Source organism: Agelaius tricolor, unplaced genomic scaffold (genome assembly GCF_023055355.1).
Source record: "Agelaius tricolor isolate 1412-34295 unplaced genomic scaffold, bAgeTri1.0.p SCAF_86, whole genome shotgun sequence".
NCBI lineage: Eukaryota > Metazoa > Chordata > Aves > Passeriformes > Icteridae > Agelaius > Agelaius tricolor.
In genome coordinates, this window is record NW_027269346.1 from 60,203 (window position 1) to 85,685 (window position 25,483).

General features: G+C 43.7%; 1 protein-coding gene across 4 annotated transcripts in view; it reads left to right on the plus strand.

Annotated features, from left to right (window-relative positions):
* GOLGB1 (golgin B1) overlaps nt 1–25,483 on the plus strand; it is a 41,677-nt gene that overhangs the window by 13,510 nt on the left and 2,684 nt on the right. For all 4 annotated transcript variants that reach the window (XM_071418477.1, XM_071418479.1, XM_071418478.1 and 1 more), the window contains 14 exons: nt 865–1,261; nt 1,925–2,016; nt 2,323–2,419; nt 5,534–5,607; nt 7,712–7,799; nt 8,564–8,631; nt 9,537–14,488; nt 15,300–17,250; nt 18,696–18,874; nt 20,078–20,243; nt 21,352–21,483; nt 23,281–23,439; nt 23,572–23,669; nt 24,328–24,462. In XM_071418477.1, the coding sequence (XP_071274578.1) occupies nt 865–1,261; nt 1,925–2,016; nt 2,323–2,419; nt 5,534–5,607; nt 7,712–7,799; nt 8,564–8,631; nt 9,537–14,488; nt 15,300–17,250; nt 18,696–18,874; nt 20,078–20,243; nt 21,352–21,483; nt 23,281–23,439; nt 23,572–23,669; nt 24,328–24,462 (8,588 nt within the window). The remainder of the gene's footprint in view (nt 1–864; nt 1,262–1,924; nt 2,017–2,322; nt 2,420–5,533; nt 5,608–7,711; nt 7,800–8,563; nt 8,632–9,536; nt 14,489–15,299; nt 17,251–18,695; nt 18,875–20,077; nt 20,244–21,351; nt 21,484–23,280; nt 23,440–23,571; nt 23,670–24,327; nt 24,463–25,483) is intronic.

Below are 25,483 nucleotides of genomic sequence, written 5' to 3' on the forward strand. Positions count from 1 at the left end.
TGACTAGAGGCTTCTGAGATCTTTCTTAAAGCAGTGGGTACTGTGTGGAGCCCTCTGTTACCTCCAGATTCATATTTCAGCATTCCTCTTTCACATACACACTTTTGCTCTGGTTTGTTTTTTAAATTCTACTCTGTAATTGTTGAGTTCTCCCTCATTTGTTGTAGCTCTTCCTCCCCTTTTTAGGGAGTTTTCTTTCTTCTAAAAGAGAGCTCCTGGCCACTGTTCTATTGCTTCTTTTCTTTAAATTCCCCTCCTCTAGATCAAGACTTACCTTTTCTTTACCAAAGCGATGAGGAGTTGTTTCTCCCAGCATTGCTTTCTTGCAATTTCCAAACTGTGGGACAGTTTCTTTCTAACAAATTGAAATTTCTGACATGTTTGTTTCCTCCCTTCTGCTACTCAGATATCTTAAAAGGATTTAATGAGAACCTTAAAATCTAATTCAGGTGTCGCTGTCGAGGCGGTCACGACATAAAGCAGAGACTACAAGCAGTCTCAGTTGGCAACACTTTATTATTGAATATGGCTGATTTTTATACACTTTCTAATTGTTTATCTTTCTTCTATCTTTACTATTGGCTACAATAAATCAACATAATACTATTGGTGAGAAGTTATGGTGACTTAATTAACTTTCTAAAAATGTTTCATCCAGCTGCAAAGTTCTTCTATCTTTCTTCCTTCGGTCTCCTTGGCTACAGCCTTGGAGAGAGCTCTTTATCAGTTTCTTCTTACTTCTCAGCTTCTTCTCGCTCCTTTAGCTAACAGGCCCGCTGTTAGCCCCTTCCACATTCAGGTACTTTGCTTTGTCAAGGTATTTAACTATTTGAGAGAGAAATTAATTTCTGTATCATTTTACAGACACTCCGAGATCAGTGCCAGAAGATGGAAGTGGAACTAAGCTCCATGAGGGATGTGTTAAATGCAGAGAGACGAGGGGCTCAGGATCTCAGGGAGAAGATGGAGCTGGAGCTGGCTGAGAGGAAGCTGTCTTCTCATCGCTTGCAGGAGGAGTTGCAGTGTCTCTCAGAACAGCTGGAGGAGGCAAGAAGAGCACAAGCTGAGCTCGAGGTGAAGTATAAAGACCTGGAGCAGGCACGCAGGCTGGAGGTGGAGGAGAAGAACCGGCTGCTCAGTTGTCTCACGGTGGCTGAAGAGGAGCTGCCATGTGGCCGTGCTGTCCCTGGGGCTGAGCAGGAGCAGCTGGAGCAGGACGTTGGCCAGCCCTCAGTGCCAGCTGTGGGACACGGAGCACGGGGTGAGCAGGCACAGCACTTAGCACAGTGGGGCAGCTCCTCAGGAACCTGAGGATCATTGGGTTGCCTTCTCTTTGGCTTTGCTTTTATAACAGTTCATAAGAATGGCTTGATGTAACAATTCCTGATTGCACAGGGACACAGGAATGGTGGTGCTGTCTCAGACCAAGGGGGGCTGGTTCGATCCCGCTGTTCTGTCTTTGGCAGCTGCAAGAGGAGCAGAAGTGTGGGGCAGCATATATGGTGCTTTGCTTGTGTACTGTCCCAGCCTCTTGTCTTTTGGGGCTTATGGAGATTTCTTGAGCTGGGTGTATTGTTTTAGTTGATTTTATTGATTTGTTTGATTTTTTTTTTGTCAACCTACACAAGTCCTTTTTATATGTGTCTTGTTCTTCACAGTCTGAATTTCTACTGAAATTACAAGTAAAACAACCAAGAAAAGCAAACTATACCATTTTCCTCATAGACCTGTGTTAAAAATAATGACAATGATCTTGCCTCAAGCTCTTATTTCAGATTTTCTTCCAGCTTCTTTATGGCCCAAAGCTGAAGTAGTGACTAAGAGGGAAGAGATTTCATAAACTATAGTGCATGTGTGTAAAATGGACATAGTGTAGCAAAAAAGACAAGAACAGATCTTAACTCCCCTCTTTCCCCTCTGTCAGATGAACTTCTACAAAAGTCTGAAGAATTTGTCTGCTGTCAGGATGAGCTGAAATCCCAGGCACAAGTGCAGCTTTCTGAACTGGAGCAGCAGGTTTGATATTTTCAAATTATTCTCATAAATTTTTCTGGTATATTTAGGAACTGAAGCCAAATTAAATGTCTATAATTCCTTTTTTTGTCATGCATTGCTTGAGAAAGGCTTTTGTTAGTTCTCTCAGTTGATGGGCAGTCATGTTATGACTACAGAAGCCTGGAAAGAAGTAGAAGTCAATTCGAATAATTTAAAAGTTGCCAATTGATTTTTTTAAAAAAAATGTTAACCAAATGATCAAAGACTAATATGTTTATATAAATTGTATTGAAATTTGTCTTTCTCCCTTCCATTCTGTTTAAACAGGATGAATCAGCATCACAGAAAAAAATAGTAGATCAGGAAGACCAGAATGAGACTTCATTCCTACCCACAGAAAACTTGGAAAGACAGAAGACAGAAGGTTGTATGATTACCTTACCTATTTTAATATTCTTAATATACTTAAGAATCCTTCTAGAATTAGTTTCTACAAAAGATAGACCTAAAGTGGTAGCTTTCCCCAGTACAAAACGCTGACAATCTGCAGGTGGTACTTCTGGGAAGGATATTTTTGATAGCTTTTGCTGAAACAGTAAGGGACCCATATATATGCCACATATACAAGACCCCAGACAATGACATTGATTTTGAGTGTCTAGTCATGTAGCCTGCTAGCAGCAATATCACAGCTCTCTTGGAATTTTACTATAAAACAGTTGATTCCCTCACATGTTTACTTCAGGGTCTGGTGCACTATGACAGTAGGATGTCTTGATTTTTAAGAAATAGATTAATTTTGCTTCCTGTCATTCAAAGATAGGGAATAATCACCAATAAACCAGATTCCTACAGTTCTAGAACATCATCTTTCTCTTTTTTTGTTCCAAGATCTCAGAGATGCAGGTCTTTAATGAACTTCAAGACATTGTTTAGAATCATGGCATGGTTTGGGTTGGAAGGAACTCATAAAGATCATCTGATCCATCCCCCCTGCCCTGAGCAGGGACATCCTTCACCAGGCCAGGTTGCTCAGAGCCCCATCCAACTTGACCTTGAGTATGTCCAATGATGGGGCAGCTGACAGCTTCTCTGGGCAACCCAGGGTGAAGCAGCCCTCTTGAAAAGCTGCAATAAGGCCTCTCTCAAGCCTTTCTTCTCCAGGCTGAACAAGCATGAGTCTCTCAGCCTTTCTTCATGGGAGATATGTTCCAGCCTTCTGATCATTTTTGTCGTTTCTTCTGACTCACTCCAGCAGATTCACATCTGTCTTGTACAGGGGAATCCCAGAACTGGACACAGTGCTCTGAGTGGGGTCTAACAAAAGCTGGGAAGAGGGTGAGAATTATCTCCTTCAACCTGCTGCCCACACCTCTTTTGGTGCAGCCCAGGGTATGATTGGCTTTCTGGGCTGCGGGCACACATTGCCAGCTCCTGTCCAATTTTTAGTTTACCAGAATCCCGGAGTCTTTCTCGTTAGCCTGTTTTCAATCCATTCACCCCACAGTGTGTGCTGGTACTGGGGGTTGCCCCAGCCCAGGTGCAGGGCCTTGCACGTGGCTTTGCTAAACCCCACAGTGAACAAGGGCTGCATAGCTGCATTCCTCAACTTGTCCAGGTCCCTCTGGATGGCATCACATCCCCCCAGCAAAAAATCAGCTGATCAGCCTGGGTGCACTCCCCCAGCTGTCTGTCAGCAGTCAGGACACTGAACAGTGCCAGTCCCAGGATGGGCTTCTGTGGGTGCTGGTTCCCACGTGGATGTTGAGGCATTGACTGCAGCTCTTTGCACATAGCCAGTTCCTTACCCCTGCTAAGAGCCCATCTGTCAAACCCATGCCAGCAATTCAGTAGCAAAGGTGTTGGGAAGACCATATGAAAGGCCTCACAGAAATTCAGCTTTCAATCTGGAATCGTGCCCCAAGCTACATCTGAGTACATCCAAAATGTACCTGGAAAACTTCCATCAGCTTTCTTAAAAAGCAGCTCCTCCCTCCCTCTACTGAAAGGAATTCCACCCAAAAAAATGCGGTGACTCGGAGCTTCACTGTCATGTTACTTAAAGCATCTTTTCCCAATGCATGTTTAGCTGCATGTTTACTTCAAAACAAGCTTTTGTTGTTGTAATTCTGTTTCCAGTGGGTGTGTTGAATGCTTGATTACTTTTTTTTTTTGTCTTAAAATGCTGGGAGATGTAATTTCTTTTTAAAACTACCAAAATATTAAATGAAGCATAAAAAATCTGTTAAGCCTGCTATATAGGTTCTAAGTACTTTGTTACTCCTTTTTTGTGCTGTGAAATTGTCAGTCTTAATTAAAGCGGGGTGCCGAAAACTGCCACCATAATCCATTCCTAACTTTGGAAGCATGAAATAAGGATTTATAGTTACCTTATATTTTGTCATTTCTGGTGCTTTTCAAGCAGACCTCAACAAATCTCTTCAAATTTCAAACTGTTGTTGTTTGAAATATAAAGATTCTTGAAATCCTTGTACAGCCTTAATTTCCATGGGCTCAGCAGTGCATTAGATGAGAATATCTGTAACTCTCTTTACATCTGTATGGACCCCTTGAACTCCTCTTGAGGCAGCTCTTGGAGGGATTGAAGGTCTCTCCTCCTGCTGCGTAAGGGAACGTTGTCTGAGGCTGTCTGGAGTTCACTCGGTGGAGAGACTGCAGCAGAGTAGGGATCAATAAAGGAAAGCCATTATCACAGAAAACACCGACTGCCTTCCAATTGTTACAATTCACAAAACGTTCATTTGAGCTTCCTCAGCTTCTGTAGTACTTAGCAAATACAGTTTAGTATAATCATTTGTATGTAGAAAAGTGTGTAAAGGAGAACAGAAGAAAATGTTGTACTGTATGTTGATGGTATGTGTGTCCTCACTGCATGCTCAGAAGTGAAAAGTACAGAAATTCGTACCCCTTAGAGAACTGTTTAACTTGGTCCTGAGTTTTATTTTGCATATATATTAACCTATTTTTCATACCATCATTGCTAGTTAACATGTTCACAAAAATGGGACCTGTTTTTTAATGCTTCCAAATTGGTATTTCTGGGAAGACACAGTATTTGTTGCTTTACAAATGGCTCCTATGCTAAAAAGCTAAGCTATCACCTAATACATTAATTAGAACTGAGATCAATTAGAATGTATTTTTCTTGCACATTTGTAACAATTTCTCATTTTATTTTTTCCAAATGAAATTTGAAACGTCTTTCTACAATAGTTCTTCCTTTCCTCTTGTTTATAAAAATGTTTCTTAATACTTGAATCTCTATTACCTGTCTTTCAGTTTGTCTGTATGACAATTGTCCTTTTCTAAAAGCTGCTTAAAAAAGACCATGTTGGTTGTGTGGTTGCCTCTAAAAAAAAACCAAACCCACATTATCCCATGACATGGGATATCTCCACTACATAAGTGTTATTAACAGCCATGTGTCCTTTGTCAAAAGCTCCTGGAAGAATATTCTGTTGCTGTCTAAAGCAAAGTCTTAAGTTTCAAAGACATTTTTTGTGTTTGAACGTTTCAGAAATACCACATTTGCAACTTGTTCTCCGGGAGTCTCAGCAGGAAGCTGTGATGGTCACAGAAGATGCAGAACAGGTAATGATAAAGCAGCTGAAATAAAATAGGTCAAGGACTGGCCTTAAAACAGCTAAGCTGTCATGGTCTTTTGTACCAATCCTCTTTGAAGGTTATTATTAACTGGATTAATGGTGAAAGACAGAAATAGCTTCCAAATACAGCTTGTACTGTGTTAGTAACAGACTGTGTTTCCCTTTGCCAGCTGTGTGCATTTCTTGTGTCCTTCATCCATCCGGTCCACATTTGTGCTATTTTGACTATTTGTTGAATAATAGTTAATAATAGCACATTTGTGCTATTTTCTACCTGTTGTGAGTTAGTTTTTCAGCAGAACTATGGGTCTCTGGAAATAAAATTCCAAAGGCTCGGCTGTCATTATATAAGATGCCTTTCAAACCATTCCCCTGCCCTAATGGGCACCTGGCTGACTGCCTGGGGAGCTGTGTGCTCTGTGAGTGGGGACAGGTGGGCACTGTCCTTGTGCTGCTCCATGAGTGGGGACAGGTGGGCACTGTTCTCGTGCTGCTCTGAGTGGGGACAGGTGGGCACTCTCCTCATGCTGCTCCATCAGTGGGGACAGGTGGGCACTGTCCTTGTGCTGCTCCATCAGTGGGGACAGGTGGGCACTGTCCTTGTGCTGCTCCATCAGTGGGGACAGGTGGGCACTGTCCTTGTGCTGCTCCATCAGTGGGGACAGGTGGGCACTGTCCTTGTGCTGCTCCATGAGTAGGGACAGGTGGGCACTGTCCTTGTGCTGCTCCATGAATGGGACAGGTGGGCACTGTTCTTGTGCTGCTCCATCAGTGGGGACAGGTGGGCACTGTCCTTGTGCTGCTCCATGAATGGGACAGGTGGGCACTGTCCTTGTGCTGCTCCATGAGTAGGGACAGGTGGGCACTGTCCTTGTGCTGCTCCATCAGTGGGGACAGGTGGGCACTGTCCTTGTGCTGCTGTGCCGTGTCCTGCTGCAGGTGCTAGTGCAGTCAGGCTGTTGTTGGGCAGAATGCAGGGTTAGGAACCTGCTGCTTGGCCTTCTGTTCAGCATTGGGAGGGAGATGACAGTCTCTGTGTGTCTGTACTGAGGATTTGCTGTGAAACTGGTTGTTAGTTAGAGCAAGGTCTGGCTCTCTGCAGCCTGCTCTGCTGGCCCATCCTGTCCACGGGGGAAAGATTAATGCTGTGTTTTATCTAATACATTCCTCTCTATCAGAGGGTTTGTTTATTACTGTGAAGTAGTAAGGTCAAAGTTGGTATTTGGAACCGGAGAAGCATTTTGAGTCATTCATCCACCTTCCAAGTGCCTGCAAGCTGTGAGCTGGTAGATCAGTGGGAATGCACACACACCCACACACGCAGGCTTTTCAAAGGCACATATAAGCATTTGAACTGTTTTCTACTGCCCCTCTGTAGACAGTGGAAAAAACATGTTCCTTAGCATATGACTCACCTGCAACAAGGTAAATGTTGAAAATGGGTCAATGAAAACAACCCTGGGATTGTCCATTTCAATGTCTTCATTATAAAAAGAGTCCAGCTAAATAGCTTACATCTAAGTTTTATACTTGGACAGCTATTCCTACCATTTGTGCACCTGACCCATGGCTTTAGGCCAAGTAATATAGTAACCCAAACCCAGGTTAAGGCATCTAACAGTGAAAAGGTTCTTGTGGGGTTATTGGTTTGTTTGTGTGGTAGAGCCTAGCATAACTTTATTGGGAGAGCTCCAGGTTCTTTATCTGCTGGAGCAGTGAGGCGTAGACATGTGACTTCTCACCTTCTCTGCCTGGGTGGTCAGTGAAAGGTTATGATACTGTGGTTAGTGCCTTTGAGGGAGTCAAGATGGAAGAGAAACCATCTCAAGGTGGAAAGGAAGTTGTTTAGGTCATTGCATCCATTGATCTGTTGATCTGCTGAGATATGTCTTAGTCAATTGCTTAACATCAAAATCAATCTCTTTTTCATTATTTATTTGTTTATTTATTTATTTTCATTAGGCTTCAGAGTTGTGTCCAAACTCTGACAGGTTTTACTTAGAGCTGGCAGAGCAGTAGACAACTAAGAGAGCTGTCTCCTCATACCAGGATCCTGGCTCAAAGCTCAGTGTTTTTTCTTCATCCCACAGAATAAGAATATTGGTGCTGAGGCAAAATTGCAAGACCTGTGGACTGTGGAAGCTCCAGCCTCTTATGTAGACTGCTCTTCTTCTACAGGTGAGGACACAGAATAAGGCATGTGACAAGAAAATGGTGAAAATTTGAGGAGTTTCAGGGACAAATTTGAAGCTTATTTAGAAGGAGGTGCTCTGAGGTCAGAATCTAAAGATTATAATTTACAGAAGGCAGAAAATATTTACGTGACGTAGACAAGAACATTCTAATGTGGGATGGGTAGGATATACCAGAGAGAAGAAAAACGTGGTTGCTAAAGTTAGAAAGAGAGAAGGGTTTGAAGGAGTGTTTTGTAGATGCAAAGATTGATGTGTAAGGCACAGAAGACAATTAAGATAAAATTAAGAACTGTGTGTTTCTCTGCAAGCCAGTAAATGTCTTTTTGTGTCTGGAATTCCATGCCACATCCCACATGGAAAAAAAAAAGCAGTCAAAACCAATCTGTTACTTGGTTCTCTTGTCTCTTTGCTCTTCATCCTTCTTCAGGGGTCAGGAGTGCTGTGTGCAGGTGATACAGCAAGCACAGGGGATTGCACAGAGCCATGCTGCAGCTGCAGTGTCTGAATTACTGGTTGGAGTTAAACCAAAACAGGATGTCTGTGCGCTGCATAGACTCAAACTCTGGGTTGTTTTCTTCTGTGCTTGGTTTGCTGCCTTTTTTTCTTTTTTTTTCTTTTTTTTTTTTTTTTGGTCTTTTCTCACCTTCTATAGAGGCTCTGGGCCCATTTTTTGTCCCTTCACTCTACCTACTGACTTTACCTGCAAATTGTTGCACTGATGGTGACAAGTGTTCCTTTTCTCACTAGGTGTGCCAGGAGAGCTGGTGAATTCTGAAATGCAAAAGCCTTTTGGTGACACTTCCGTGCTCTCTGAGGTACAAACGTAGTCCAAAACCCTTTTGGTCTCAGTATTGTATGCATTTCCAGATACAAAAACTTTAATTTAGTTTAGAAGCCTCAAAGAGTTGTCTCTTTTTAATCTCCTGTGACTTGAAGTGGTTGTTTCATTATGACAGCAGGCTTTTTAAGAGCAGGTCTCCTTTAATGGTTCCCCATAAACTGTTTCTGCCCTCCAAGTCTTTACAGTGCAGCACATTGACTTATTGGTGGGCTGCTGATCCAAGCTGTCTGGGGAGGATTTTGAGTGCTTTTCTTTTGTAATCTGGTTGGGGGATGGTAAGAAACTTAAAAATAGTAATTTGGAAAAAGCCAAGCACTTTGTTGCAGGTGCTTTGTCTAGTGCTTTCACTTTGGGCATGGACACAGATTGGAATATGGGTTTCTATCCTGCTTCTTTGCCATGTTAAATGCACAGATTGAACAGGGGACAAAAACCTCCTTACTCAGAGGCTATGAATAGGATGGCATGAAAATGTGAGTGGTTAAGTACACTAGAGGGCTTGTTAGAATCACAGGAGAACTTAACCAGTTCAGAGTTAGACTACTTGCAATCAGGAGAGAAGGGGGAAAAGGGAATAGGAAGTTGTTGTTATGGTCTGATCCTGCAGCCAGAATCTTTCATGCTGCAACTTCAGAAACTGAAATTAGCAGAAGTGACCTGGGGAGTCACAGAATCACAGAATATTTGGGGTTGGAAGGGACCTCTGGAGGTCACCGAGTGCACCCCCACTGCCAAGACAGAGTCCCCTGTTATTAGCAGGGCTGCCATTTATTGCAGAAGCCAGCTTGAGACAGTTACAGAGCATGGAAAGCAGATACTTCCAGAAGTGGCCCTTTCACAGGATTCAAAAGAAAAATTATGCCTATTATTTTCTTTTAGGCAAGAACAGATGGCTTTACCAATAGAAGCAAGCAGTTTACTGAGGAAAGTTGTCCACCTGGAATTCTAGACTATATTGCTGCAGAGAAACAGAAGGAGCTGTCAGTTTTGCTGCTGGAACTGAAAGAAGCCCAAGAAGAAATAACTTTTCTGAAAAGCCAGCTCAAGGGCCCCAGTGCCCAAACTTCTGCAGGCAGCCAAACAGAAGCTAACGAGCTGGAAGAGAATTCACAGATAGAGTGTCTGGAGAGGGAGGAGCAGAAGGCTTCAGATACACAGAGTGTCTTATTACTGAAAGAAACAGAAATGCAGAAAATTGGCTTTCTTCAGGAAAATGGAATCAGCTTCCAAGATGAGCCTCAGGGAAGCCCTGGCACCTCTCAGTCTCAAGAGCTGATCAAGTTACAAAACCAAATTACAGAACTGCAAATAATTCTGCAGAAATCAGAAGAATCCTTTAGGAAAGAACTAGGAGAAAAATGTGCAGAAATAAATAGGCTAAACCAGTTGGCTGAGGAATACAGGAAAAAAACAGAGGATCCTGACAGTACATTTTGTGTTTTGACTGATGAACAAGATCAGCTCTTGTGTCAGGCCAAAGAACTTTCTACCATAACAGAACTGAAGGAGCAAGTGAAGCAACTGGAGGAAGAGCTGGCTCTTTCAGAAAAGCAGAGACTGTCTGACAGTCAAAGCAGCCTTCTAAGAGAGCAAATCCAGAGCCTTAAAAATGAATTTAAATCCAAGGATATAAAAATTGAAGCTTTGCAAAAGGACTTGGATGAAGCACAACTTCAGCTTTCTGACCAGGACATACAATTAAAGGATCTGAGAAGCCAGGTTGAGACAAAGGAATGTGAAGTACTTGATCTAGGACAACTTTTGAGGAAGAATACAGCAGAGATGGAAGAGCTTTCCCACAAGTTAACCTTAAAGGGACACGAGGCAGCAAGCCTGGAACAGCTTGTTGCTGAGCACACCAGGTCTATAGAGAACCTGCAACAAGCCTTGCAGGAAAAGGACCGACAGATGGCAGAGATCAGTGTCAGCATGTCTGAGAAAATGGTCCAGCTGAATGAAGAGAAATTTGCTCTAGGAAATGAGCTGAAGAGTCTTAAGGAGCAGACAAGTCTGTTATTAAAATCCCAGGAAGAAAAAGAACAGAACATAGGAGCAAAAGATACATGTCTGAAGTGTGGGGTATCCAAGCAGCAGAATGAGACAGAAGCAGTGGGTAAAGAAAATGAGGAATTAGTAAATCAAGTTGAACTTCTGAGAAAAGAAAATGAGCAAGTAAAGCGGAAGCTGCAAGCAGTATTTGTGAACAGGAAGGAGCTTCTGAAGAAGGTAACCAGATTGGAGAATGAATTAGAACAACTGAGTAGAGAACAAAAATCAGAAACCTCAGTGGCTCAGGCAGCTGCAGGGGAGGAAGACATGAGAAGCATGATCAGCAAAGAAATGGGTCTTGAAAACCAGCCCCGTGAGGACTATCTAATTCAGCTGCTTTCTGAAAAGGAATCTGAGCTGCAGAGCATCCGGAAGGAAAAAGAAACTACTGAAGCACGACTGCAGGCAGTGATTGAGGAAATGAGGCAAAGCTTGCAAGATAAGGCAAACACTGCTTCAGTTAAAGATGAAATCATGGAGCATCAGACAATTCCTGACAAAGTAACTGAAACCAACGAAAGCCCAGAAGATGATGAAGAAAATGAGAAACATAGTTCAGCAGGTACAAATCTGGAAGAAAAACAAAAGTCTGCACTTGAAGAAAAGATTTCAGTTCTTGAACAAGAAAAAGAACAACTTCAAAAAAAACTTCAAGAAGCTCTCATATCTCGCAAAGACACTATAAAAAAGGCTCAAGAAAAAGACAGGCATCACAGAGAACAATTGAAACAGCAAAAAGATGATTACAACATCCTGCAAGAACAATTTGATCAGCAAAGCAAAGAGAAAGACAGTATCCAGGCTCAGCTCAGACAGCTCCAAGAGCAGAAAGGATCAACAGAGAGTATTTTTAGGAGTCAAGGTGGGTTGGATTCTTCATGCATAGAAGCAGAAGATACAACAATTAACAAGCTTGTACAAGTTGCAGATATTTCTGAGGAAGAGTGGAAAAAACACCTTGACAAATTGCAGATGGAGAAAGAGAAATTGGAATGTAGTGTCAGCCATATGCAAAGGGAGCTTGCTCACAAATCAGAATTAATCTTTGATTTGCAACAGCACATAGCGCAGTTGTTTGTAGAGATAGAAGGGCTGAAGAGAACCTCCGACCAAGCTGAAGCTAAGGGAGCAAGTCTTCAGACAGAACTGGAGGAGAATCAAGGAAAAATTTCTGGAGCGGCCAGTCTGGAAGACTTGAAAATTCTTGTGCACCAAAAGGATGAAGAAATTGAATTCCTTAGCCAGCAGTTAAAGGAGAAAAGTGACACTCTCAATAACGTGCAGGCACGGTTGCTGGAAAAAGAGGAATCGGTCCAAAGACTGTGTAGTCAGTTGGAGGCTCAGGCTCAGGTGCACGAGGAACAAAACAAGCGACTACAAACAGAGATGCTTGAAATTCAGGAGAAGCAAGAGGACAATGCAGAAGCAGCTAAGCAGAAGAATCAAATGCAGAGAAAGTTGCAAGCAGCACTTATCTCTAGAAAAGAGGCGCTAAAGGAGAGCAAATCTCTAAAAGAAGAGCTGGCTAATGCTAAAATTACTATTGACAGTCTTTCTGTCAAGCTGACAAATATGGAAAGCCAAATATGTGGCCATGTTAAAGAAACAGATACCTTAACAGAAAAGTTAGCTTGCCTCACTGGAGAGCGAGAAAAAATTACTGCAGAAATTGATAAACTACTTGGAGAAAATCAGAATCTTGATGGATGCTGTAAAAACCTTACACTTACTCTGGATAGAGTTGTTCTAGAGAAGGAGAAGCTGGAGAAGGAGGTGGAATCGTTGAAGAGCTTTCAAGCCACTGAGAGTTCTGAGTGGCAGGAGAAATACAAGGAGCTTCAGGGAGAATATGAAACTCTGCTGCAGTCATATGAGAATGTGAGTAATGAGGCTGAGCGAATTCAGCGTGTGTTGGAAACTGTTAGGCAGGAAAAGCAGGAAATTTTCATTCAGCTAAAAGGGGCTGAAGCAAAAAAACAGGAAACAGATAAGCAGCTACAAGAAGCTGAACAGAAAATTGATGAAATGAAGGAGAAAATGAGGAAATTTGCAAAATCAAAGCAACAAAAGATCCTGGAACTAGAGGAGGAGAATGAGAAGCTTAGAGCAGAGATGCATTTTACAAATGGAGAGCTGCACAGGACTGGAGAGAGCTTTACAAACACTAGCCTGAGAGAAGACCTGGAGTGCTCTAGGAGGGAGTGCCAGTCTCTTTCTACTCAGCTTGAGACAGTAATGGCTGAAAAGGAGTCTCTGAATCAAGAGATTGTGGACTTGAAGTGCCTTTTGCAGGTAACAGAGTCTAAGCTGAAGGAAAGCAGAGAACTTGTAGACAGGTGTGTTGCCCAGCAGACAGCGGAGGAAGAAACTGATAAGGCAGTTGCCACACCATCACCAGCGGAAGAGTCTGAAAATCAAATGGACGTATCTTTTCGACCAGAGCCTCGTGCTGCAGAGCTGGAACAAGAGGCACTTGAAAGTGAGAGACCTTGTGAGGATCCTGGTCTCTTCAGACAGCAAATAGCTGAGCTCACCAAGCGAATCACAGAGATGGAAGATAATAGAAGGGCTTCAGAGCAACAGCTGGGTGACATCCGCAGGTGTGTTGAGACTTTAGCAGGTGAGAAAAGGGCTTTGGAGCACCAAATGGGAGAGAAAGTCCATGAAGTGAATGATTTGCAGGCTACGGTAGCAAAGATGGAGCAGAAGGTCCAAGAAGCCAGAGACGACCTCCTCAGAATGACAGCACTGAAGGATGCTCTAGAGGCTGAAAAGGATGACTTGGAAGAAAGGCTCATGAATCAGCTGGCAGAACTTAATGGAAGTATTGGAAACTATCAGCAAGATGCAACAGACTTCCAAATCAAAAATGATCAACTGAAACATGAGCTTCAGACTTTGCAGAGAATGATGCACGAACTGGAGGAGGAGAAAAGTCAGATGGCAAAGAAGAAAAGCGAAGCAAGTTCAGAACAGCAAAAGGAATTTGTAGGAAAGCTAAAATGCAACTGGAGAGGAGAAAGCAGCACACATATAAAGGAGCTTCAAGAACTGCTGAAACAGAAACAGCAGGAGATTAAGCAGCTGCAGAAGGACTGTATCAAAAGCCAGGAAAAGAACAGTAGTTTAGAAAGAACTGTTAAAGCTCTGGAATTTCTGCAGAGTGAGACTCAGAAAGAGGTAGAAGCAGCCAAAGAAACTTCAGCTAAAGCAGTTGAAGACACAAAGAAAGCCCAGGCAGAGCTTGCTCGCTGCAGAGTAGTGTTGGATGACACTCAGAGTGAGGCAGCAAGGGTTTTAGCTGAGAGTATCAAAGTGAAGGAAGAGTTACAAGCAAACAAAGAGCAAATTAAAATTCAAATGAAGAAAAAGGATGAGGACTTTGAGAGAAGACTGGAAAAGGAAAAAGACAAACACTCAAAGGAGATCAAAAACATGGAAGCAAAGCTGGCAACATTGCAGAGAGAGAAGGACCATATGGAAACAACAGTTGGTGATCTGCAGGACTCCTTGAAGACAAAGGATCAAGAAGCCAAGCAACTGGAAGGCAATCTAAACAAAACACTCGCCCAGCTTGCAGCCTTCACCAGGAGCATGTCTTCTCTTCAGGATGATAGGGATAGAGTGATAGATGAATCAAAAACATGGGAGAAGAAATTCACTGAAACTATTCAAAAGAAGGAAGAAGAAATACGTTGGAAAGAGGAAGCTTGTACTGTGCTACAGGACCAGGTGAAACAAATGACCATGCATGTGGAGGAACTCCAGACTCAAATATCCAGGTAAATAAGCTGTGTCAGGGGAGCTTTGTCAGGAAGAGGTTACTTTGCATTTGTTATCTGCACAAGGACATGAGGTGATCACTCTACAATAGTCCTTCTTCACGTCCTTAGGATACCTGTGTTAAATCTGTTCTCTGTGGCAAGCACTCACCATCTGATTACTCTCCAGAGGATTTCAAATTTCAGATTAATTAAAGAGTTTCTTTTGCACCGAGTTTTTGCACTGAGAAGTCAAGAGAGCATTGGGATATGTAATTCCAGTTTAGTCCCAAAATAAATTTTGTGGGGAAGATGGAGCTATGGAAACCTATCAAAATGTGTATACAGCTGTGTATTTCCAAAATTCAAAACCGAACCATTCTAAAATGAGTAAAATGTTTTTTTATATATGCTGTATCTTTGTATGATGAAGCATTAAATGGCCATTAAAGGTGCCAGAACAGCAATTTCATTGTGGGGTGGCATGGAGTTGTTTTTATTGTTAGCTACAATGGACGAGAGAAGTAATTGAGAGAAGTAATGTAATGACAGGGGGTGATAACATCCAGTGTTTAAGTGAACACTTTTTTCAGTATTGACATGAACAACTTTAAAAGAATATATTCCCCTGCCACCACCCCTTTAAGGCAGTAGTACACTCAGAACTTTAAAAGATATCTTGAATTTTACATTGAGATATATTTCTAGCTTGCTTTCTTTAATTAAAACAAATTCTGTGGCTTTTCTAAATTAGTATAAGAACAGAATTAGTGTGGCTTTAGATACTGAGATACTTTGTGGATTTTTGACCAACTTAATCTTTTCTTTTCAGGCTGGAATGCAACAAGAAAGACTGGGAGGTTGATTTCAGGAAGGAGATTCAGCATCATCAAAAGACATGTGAAATGTTGCAGGAGGAAAAAAAAGAGCTTTTGACTCAGCTTGAAGGGTCTCAGGAACTGTACAGCAAGTCTCAGAATGAACAGCAGGAGCTGGAGTCAGAAATCAGCAGCCTAAGAGACCAGCTTGCTGACTTACAGAATTCCTTCACCAAATGTGAGCTGGCCAGGGAAGAGCTGGGGACTGTGATCAAGCAACAAGAGATGAGTATCCAGAATTTTAAACTCAACTGTGAGCAGCTTGAAGCTGACCTGCAGGCTTCCAAGGACCTAACAAATAAGCTGCATGAAGAAATTAGTGCCAAAGATCAAAAGATCATGAGTTTGCTGTCTGCCAAAGAAGAAGCAGTAGTGGCTGCTCTAGCTGAATTACAGCAGCAACATTCTGAAGAGATGAAAGAGTTGGAGTGCAGGCTAAGTAAGGAGGAAGACAATAAAAAAGCCTTGGAAAATGAGAAGAACAAATTTCTTGACCAAATCAATCATCTCACTGAAAAGATGAAGATAAGCAGAGAAGAAAGTAAGCAGCAGAAGGCACAACTGGACTCCTTCACCAAGTCCATGTCATCTCTGCAGGACGACCGAGACCGCATCCTGAGGGACTACAAGCAGCTCGAGGAACGCCATCTTGGTATAATCTTGGAAAAAGACCAGCTAATTCAAGAGGCTGCTGCTGAAAACAACAAGCTCAAGGAAGAAATTAGAAGTTTCCATGGCCAGATGGATGACCTCAACTCTGAGAATGCCAAGCTGAATGCAGAGTTGGTGCGCTACAGAGAAGACCTTAACCAAGTGATTTCAATAAAAGACTCCCAACAGAAGCAACTTCTCAAAACACAGCTTCAGCGGATCCAAACTCTGGAAAATGAGAAGGCAACCATAGAAACACAGCTGAAAGAGTCTGAGCGTACTCAGGATGACCTCAGGAAGTGCATGGAAGCCTTAAGAGAGGATAAAGCCAGTATGTCTCAAGAGATTGACACTCTTAGGTCCTCTCTGTCGCGGGTGCAGAGTGAGATGGCAGCATTACATGAGGGGAGTCCCATCGTGGAGTGTCAGGCAGAACTGAAGGCTCGAGAGAAAGAGGTACAGCAACTGAATCATGAGCTTTCCCTCTCCCAGAAAAGAATAAGAGAACTTGAGGGGGATCTAGACTGTGTTCAGAGGGATGCAGCCAAGAGAGTGGGAGAAGCTGAGGACAGGCTTCGGAAGGAACTGAAGCACCTGCATCACGACGCAGGGATAATGAGGAACGAAACCGAGACAGCTGAAGAGAGAGTAGCAGAGTTGGCACGGGACTTGATGGAAATGGAACAGAAATTGCTTGAAGTCACAGATGAAAACAAAGATCTCAGAGCTCAAATTCAGTCTTTTGGGAGGTCCATGAGCTCTCTTCAGGATAGCCGAGACCAGGCCAATGAAGAGCTTCATCTTTTGAAACAGAAATATTCTACAGACTTAGAGGAACAAAAGAGTCTAGTGCAGACTCTTCAGAAACAGATGGGTCAGCTACAAGAGGAGCAACGTTCCACTGTCAGGGACCGAGATATGGTCAGGTCTGAGCTGACAGAACTGCAGAAGGCTATTGATGAAAGAGGTCTCTTGGCCCAGATTGAGGAACTTAATCAGCAGCTCAGAGCTAAAGATGATGAGCTTCTCCACTTGTCTTTGGAATTGGAAGGCTCTTCCAACCAAGTCAAATCTTTCTCCAAGGCTATGGCAAGCCTGCAGAATGACCGAGACCGTCTGCTGAATGAGTTGGACAAAACGCGTAAGATCGAAGAAGTGAAACAACAAGCAGAAGGGACCATTTCCGCCACTGCTTTGGAAGTGCAGAGTCTGAAGAAGGCACTGGCCTCCTTGCAGAGTGACAGAGACAGAGTAGTAAGTCCATGTTCTCTCTTCCTGCTCTTATTTTAAGCACCAGAGGAGGTTTGGGTCTTCAAGTCTTAAAATTCAGCACTCTTATGTCTGGTAATTGCAATGTGATGCATAGATCAGGCTGCATCTTCATGGAATCACAGAATAGTTGAGATTCAAAGGGTCTTCTGGAGATCTTCTAGAGATCTTCTAGTCCAACCCTCCTGCACAAACAAGGCTTGCTGGAATAGGCTGCTTGTACAATGTCCTGTTGCATTTTTAATATCTCAATAAGTAAACATTCCACAGCTTCTCTGGCCAACCTGTTTTTTCATGTATCTGGAAACAGTTTCCAGAATTAGTTTCTCCCTCACTTTCCCGGGGATGGAGATGAGGCTGACCAGACTACAGGTTCACAATTCTCCTTTCTTGCCCTTCTTGTAGGTAGGGATGACATTTGCTTTCTTCCAGTCTTCAGGAACCTCTTGGGTCACCATGACCTTTCAAAGGTAATGGAGTTGCCGCCCGATGACCTTAGCATTTGTGGGCATGCTCCATCAGACCCCATGAATCTGGTATGGACCATCTGTATTATTTTCTCTGGCAGGGAGGCTGTGATTCCATTGTTAACTTCCAAGGGTGGTTTCTCTGTTAGCTTGGTTTAAAATATGAAATCATGGGAATAAGGTCCCTATTAACCTGCATAGTTCACATCTGTGTCAGCTCATTTGATTTGCCTTAGATTTCTAAGAGACTAGAACAAAGGCTTGAGTTTTCTCCTCCTCTTGGCATCTGACTTTCAAAGCAGATACAAGACATTGCAGATTCCTTCTGACATTCTTGCCTGCACACTGGATGTGTCTGTGTTTGTATGGTCTCTGGCACAGTGCAGCCCAGCAACTTCCAGAGTTCTCCTTGCTGGTCAGGAGACAAACTCTGACAGTCATGTCCCACTGCCACTCACTGAGCACTGTCCTGTCTCCAGAGTCAGCCATGTCTTCTTGTCTTCAAAAACAATTGCAGTGATGCATGTGTAACAACAACTTATTTCTGATTATAGCCTGACTGGAATTGGAGAGCCAAAAGGATTTCACTTATCAGTTTCCTGGTTTACAGTAAATACCAACTTCAGGAGTTATGCTTAACCAGCTCCTTCTGGGTCACTTAGTTTTCCTCTGAGTAAGATAATTATTATTGTAGTCTGGAGTCTTTTTGTTAGTGTATTTCACATCTTCATGGGAGGGCTCAAAACACACTGCCCTCATTACCAGTTGAATTGTCTGAGGGCTTTTTTCTGAGCAGTTTTTAGTACACTGCTGTATTTGATTCCGTTTTTAGTTCCTCTATCATCTGAATGTCACCCTTTTCTCCCTCCAGATACCACAGTAAGAAAAGCTCTTAAACAGTTCTAAGTAATAAATCTGATGTTTGCTCAGCTGTCACATAATGATGTTTCTCTTTAATCCCAGGTAAGAGAGCTGGAGAATCTGCAGCAGCAATACATCCTTGTTGGGGTGGAAGCTGCTGAGAATTCTCGCCTAAAGGCACAGCTGCAGCAGTGGGAGCAAGAGGCAGACAAACAGCTTCGTCTGCAAGAGCAGCTGAGGCAGGAAGGAGCTGTGTACCAGCAGGAGCTCCAGCAGCTCAGGTGAGCTGTCTGTCTGCTTCCTGCCTTGGCGAGGTTGCCGATGTGTTTGTTTCTCTCAAAGGGCGGTTGTGGGCAGAGGTGGAGGGAATGCTGAGAACCTCACCTGGCACAGGTGACACTGAGCACCCTGCCCTGGCCAGGAGAGGACCTGGGATTCCCTCACCCAGCTTCTGCCTCAGAATTACAGCCCAGCAGCTTGGAGGTCAATGCCTGTGTGAAATAGATCAGGGATGTTTTTGTTTTATTTCCTTCATCCAGCGGTGGTTAGTATCATCTGTTGGAGAGGAAACTGAGGCTGTTTCTTGTATTGGAATTTATGTATATGATCACAGTACTCTTCATTCCAGGCTGCTGCTGAACACCCTTTATTATCCCACTGATAGCATAGTTTAGAGCATACTAATTTTGTATGGCTGTCTAATCCTATCTTTCACTTGCTCTATGTCTTCTAGTTTGTTCTTTTTAACTCTGTAATTCAAGTCTAGTAAATTGTCTTCTCCAACTGGACTAAAACTAGTCAGACAAATATGCTCTGTTCTGAAAACAGGGGGAAATGCTTTCAGATATTTCAGAGATCCATTTAAGAATGCCTGAGGCTGGAATGAAAAGGGTGGGATTTTCTTTGTGGAAACGTCTATGGCTTATCTTTGTCCAGAGTGATATAAAAACTTGTAGTTCTCTCTCTCCCCCCTACCCCCACTCTGACCCTCAAATTAACACTGCAGATCTCATAAAGTTTGAAGCATCTTACAAATTTTATTTATCCCGACAAAAGAACAGGAGGTTTATTTCCTGTGCAGCTTTTACACTGTACATGAAGTGATGGCCTCAGGTTGGTGTGGCACTGTGGGTCTGGTGCAGAGAAATTATTATGGGGACAAGTGGCATTGCCAGTGACTTCCTTGACAAAACTCCATAGAGTGAGATCAAAACAATGTTCAGAAACACAGAAAGTGTGAAAAAGTCGCCCTAGGACAGCATGGAACAATCCAAAGGGTTCAACCAAATACAGAAAACTTCCTTAAACCTGCTTTTAAGGTTCCTGTACTTAAGTGTGTTGTTTTGGCTTGGCTTGGTTATAAAACTTCGTGTCCAGCAAGAGGTGGTGCTTGAATCACCCTTGGCTCATTCTTAGCTGGCTACCTGGTCATCCTAAGTCATACTGGCAACTTCCTTGTAACTTCCCTTGTTTATGCTGGGCAGACAGGAGAAGAACTCTTGGGAAAAGCAGAGCAGCAGCATGAAGGAGCAGTACCTGATGGCCATTGCAGAGAAGGACAGGGAGCTGAGCCATTTACAAAGGATCACACAGGAAATGAGGCTGCCCTTCAGCAAGGCTCAAGCCGTAGAGGAACAGCACCAAAGCAAGGTGGGTGGAAAGATACAGATTCTTTACTGGAAATGTGAAGCTTGAAACTCAACCAGAAGAGGATGTGTTGCCTGTACCCAGCTCCTGCAGACTGCAACATTGGATGTGGTTGTGAGGCCTCCAAAGATAATACCAAGAGTCTAACTTGCATCACTGGAAGTTGTAGAAATTATGGCATATCCTTAAGTGCTCTTCATTAAATTCCTGGTTTCCAGTGTTTCAAGAAAGAGGGTAAAAGAGACAGGGCTTCCTAGGCACCTTGGGTCCTTTGGAGCAGCATGGAACTTCTCAGGTGTGTATTCTGGCTGGTTTAGAATTGCCCTCTTGCACTGTCTTTGAATCTAAGATTTTCTGTCTTAGTTAACATTTTAATGTCAGATCTTCATTTTTAAGTTTTCCATTGAATTTTTCTTGCTGTTTTTACTGTAACAGGGATCTACAATCCTGGTTCAAGTCCAGAGAGGCTGAGGCTTGAACACTGCACCTTCTCTCTTATTCCCCCTGTATACAGTCCTAAAAGTGGAGTGGAATGTGTTTGGTATTTTGTTTGTGTAGGGAAGGCTGCATGCACAATGCAGTGCATCAGAGCCATGACAGAACTCTCCCACCCATGTCTGGAGTGTCCCAGTGGTTTATGTCAGTGGAGGGGGCAGCAAATCTTCTTTATCCCTTGATACACCCATGCATATGTGCAAAGCAAAAGCTTGAACAATGTTCATGTGATGCTTTCCAGGAGGATTCTTCAGTGCTGGCCTTCTGGTCTTTGTTGATTAGATCAGTGTGGACATTACTTTAGGGTTTTGTTTGTTTTTTCTTTTCTCATTCATGTGCCTTTTTTTTTCTTCCTGTGTTGCAAACAGCTTTAAGACAACTTTTGAGCAGGACCCATCATATGTGCAAGTTTGGTGATCTTTCCTGACTGTTTGTATTTTCAGATGGCTTTTAGGATATTTCTGTTTATTCCCCATTTGCTCTTTTGCCTGAGCAGATCAAGTTCCAGGTCTAGTAATAATGTTATGTTTGACCTTGGAATACTGAAAAGAGAGGAGAAACACAAGAGCGAGTTGTCACATCAGCAATATATTTTCCATTGTTCTTTCCTTGGCAGATTTCTCCAGAAGTCCTGAAAGGGGACTTTTCAAGCCTAGAAGCAGAGATGAAACACCTCCAGGCCCAGCTAAGTGACAGTCTGAAAGAACTGCACCAGAAAGAGCTCAGAATTCAGCAGTTAAACAGCAAGGTACTGATACATCTTATACTTGCTTGCAGTCAGGGACAAGGAATGTGGGGAGGGTTTGGCTGGAATAGGGCTCAGGAATCAGGAATGAATCTGTCCTTGTTGCAGTGTGATGCCATTTCCTGTTTCAGCTATCCCAGTAGTTTCCCAGGTGTGGCAATACCTTCTCCCTTCCCCTCCCCCTTGCCTCCTTGCTAAGTGCTGTCAGTCAATCTTATCATTCCAGCAGGGCCTCGTGTGTTTGGCAAAAGTTCAAAAGATGCCCCTCAGCCCTGAGGTCATTGGCCTGTCCAAGTGTCATTGTCCCCTGGGCCTTCCCCCCCTCCCACCTGGCTGGTGGCTCACCTGTGCCTTCCCTCCCCCTGCCCCTGAGCTTAAAAGACACGGAGACCATGTGGTCAGGATTCTGTGGAGCTGTTACCAAGATTCAGACAAATGTGACTCTGGAATAAATTCTGGATTAAACCCTCTGCAGAATCCGTCTCCTTTTCCTCTTCACCTAGCCTGGAGCCTTTCCACCAGAGGTAAACTGAGTTTCTACCATGCCTGGACTTGTTCCGAGTGCAAGCTGCAACTTCCAGCCAGCCAAAGGTGTCTCTGAGGTGAAACACCACAGCTGCCGCCTTTGGCCCAGCAGCTAGGGTCAGAGGAGCCCAGGCATGTCCCGCCTGGTAATATTGGGATTTTATTACAATATGTCCTTGCAGGCATTCAATGAAGTAACACAAAATCAGAAATACATCTCTCAGAAAAGCAGTGTTAGAATCACAGTGATGAATTCACTGCTGCTGAACAGGGCTGGCACAGCAGCAGAGCCCATCACCCATGTCCTGCACTGCTCTCCCTCAGTGAGCAGCTGTGAGAGCCAGAGCTCTGCAGAGGGAAGCCATGAGGGGGACAGCTGTTCCTATGGACCAGAAGGACATCTATCTGCCAGCTGTGAGAGCCAGAGCTCTGCAGAGGGAAGCCATGAGTGGGACAGCTGTTCCTATGGACCAGAAGGACATCCAGGCCTCAGGCAGATCCCATCCAGCAGGCTCAGGGACAGGGTCTGAACCAGCAGCTTTTCTGCCACTGCCGTTCAGTGCCCTTTCTCCCAGGTGACCAAAGGGAGAAAGGAGGACAGAAGAAGGCGAGGGAGGAAAAAAAGAGGTGACAGAAGGGGAGAGGGGAGGAGAGAGGACAGATGGAGGGGACAGTGGGGGAAAGAAGTTGAATGGGGGAGATGAAGGCCAAAAGGACCAGAGAGTGAGACCGTATGAAGAAAGTTTTTTGCAGATTCCATGTCTATTTCCAGGAGCACTTCCTAGCCTCCTGCTTTCTGGGCTGCTGAAGGAAGTCCCTCCTTGGGAAGGCTAGCTCATCATCTTCACTTCTGCCTGCCAGCTTGAAACTTCCTGCATTTCAGTGCAGAATCACAATCGGTCAATTCCCACACTGAAATGGAAGACCCAGAATTTATTCATCTTCAGAAAGAGAGCTGGGTTCAAGGAGAAAATGAGAATATAAAATAATAATTCACTGATGATATTTCTGAAAGGTTTAGGTCAATATCAGCACTTTAGAAATCTTTTTCTGGACGTGTAGTATTCTGTACATCTCTTTGATGTTTTGAGACTCCTGTTGCAAAAACCTTTGCCACAAGCTACTCTTGGAGATTGTCACTGATCTTTTGACATTAGTGATGGGCAGTGAGGCAGTTATGTGTTCTTAAGAGAACTCTTACCCTCAACTAGATAGAGAACAATTTTGCTTTCACAAAATCAATTTCTTTGCTTGCTGATTGTATTCTTTTCTCAGCTATCTCAGGTTTTTGAGGAGAAAAATGCCCTCTCCCTCCAGCTCCGAGGGAGCAGTCGGGGCACCTATGAGAGCCATCAGCACTACAGCGAGGTCCTGAACCGCTGCCTGGTGCTCGAGAGGCAGCTCCAGGAGCTGCAGGCTGCAGACAAGAGCATGGTAAGGGGGCCAGGCTTGCTGCACAGCGGGGAAAAGCTCACTTCAAGTGGCTCTGTGAACTGTCCAGCATTGTAGTGGCTGTGTGTCCTCTTGATTCAGTGCAGTTTGCAGTATGTTCCTGTGTTCTTTCAGGAGCTGTTTGCAACAGATGCTGCTCCAGGAGCACCCCAAGAAAAGAATGAGTCACAGAGAGGCACTTACACACCTGAACTGCAGGAGCTGCAGCTGAGGTAAAGAAAGTCTGAGAAAACAGGGGTGGGGATGTTGGTCCTGTGGAGGCCTTGAGGCTAGTGATGAGCCTGATGCCTTTACTCTGCACCAGAGTGTTGGGAAAACTCAGTCCCACACCAGGATCTTGTGGACTTGGGGGAACTGTTGTATGCACTTAGTAGCTGTCATTAGTTATCTCTTTGGATTAGAGCTTCAAAAAAACACAAGGATAACATAGAGCAGCAATGCCAGCCAAACCAGCATCTTGGATCTGGTAGGCTGCATCCTCAGTAGCTGCTGAAGTATATCAATGGTCCTGGTCTCAGGGTTGTAGACTGAGATCGTGTCTGGAATTAAGATGTAGCACAGGATTCCTTGTAACCTTCTGAAACTAAGATCTAGCACATGATTCCTCAAACCCTTTCAAAATAATTTTCAGAAGGTGGACCCATGGTGACAGAGGCAGGGAACTCCTTTCTGATGTGAAACTGAAGCTTCAAGAGATTTATCTTCTCTCATGTTTTCCAAATAGTTTATATATAGTAAAGATGATTAAGTCTCCTCTGTGAGCTGGGAGGTAATTTGAGTCTGTTCACACACTGCATCAGTGAATACAATAGAAACACAATGGTCCATGATTTGTGCCTTTTTGGCATATGCTGTGTTACTTTCTGACAGGTTGTCTGAAACAGAACGCTTACATAGCAGCATAAAGCAGGATATGAAGTATTTGGAGGAGCAGCTGGAGGAAGAGCGGGACCGTCGTCTTGCTGCAGAGGAGGCTCTTTTTGCAGCACAGGATCAGATCAGGAGGTGAGGCAGCTTGAGCAAACAAACACTATCACCACAGAAGTGTGCTGGTTCTAGCTGTTTTTCATATGCACTTCATCATATCCTTCTGTCAAATGGCACTGGTGGCAGAGAGACAGCTACCGTGTCTGTGGCAGAATCACAGAAAGGTTGAAGGTGGGGGTCCGAAGGGGTGGAGGTTGAGGGGCCTCCAGAGACCATGTGGCCCAGCCCCCTGCTCAGCCTAGACCCAGTTGCCCAGGACCCTGTCCAGATGGTGTTGAGCATCTCCAAAGAGGAAGACATCACAATCTCCCTGGGCTACTGTTCCTTCAATTGTAGGCAGATAGGATGAGACAAATGATTAGACATGAAGACAAGTTCTGTCTAGAAATTAGATGCCAACTTGCTCAATTAGTTAAATTAACTACCAGAAAATACAATTTGGAGACTGAGAATTGGGTGCAGGCTGAAGAGGCATTCTCATGCTTCCAGGGGATTTGTCTGCTCAGTAAGCACCTGTCTGTCATGGCTGAAACAGTTTTGACTTGAAGAATGTCACTAATTTTTAATGTATTGCCAATTAACATCAACTTTTCGTTAATTTGGTTCTTGAGAAACAATTAAACACTTAGGAGAAAGGACTTTTGTCCACTTTTCCCAGGCTTAGTTTCAGCCCAGCCCCCTGTGCTGCCCTGTGCCCACTCTCCAGCACTGCTGTCTGCACTGCACAGGGCTCTGCCCATCTCAGGGCACTGCATGGATGCCCTGAGAGTCAGCAGAGCAAAGGCAGCTGATCTGGACTAGGTGTTGGGATTAGGATGCAGTGAGCAGCAGGTTCAAAACGCTTGATTCTCCTTATTGACTATGGAGGGGGTTTTAGCACATGACCTGATTGTAGGCACATGTGCTGTGCATTTCCTGGTAGTTCAATAACTGGAGTTATGGACTAGTAGAGTCTTTTACATGAAAACAATGCCTTTCTTCTGACACACTTGCTGATTTAGCCAAAAAATAATGGTCTGTATGGAAGAATTCTGGATGA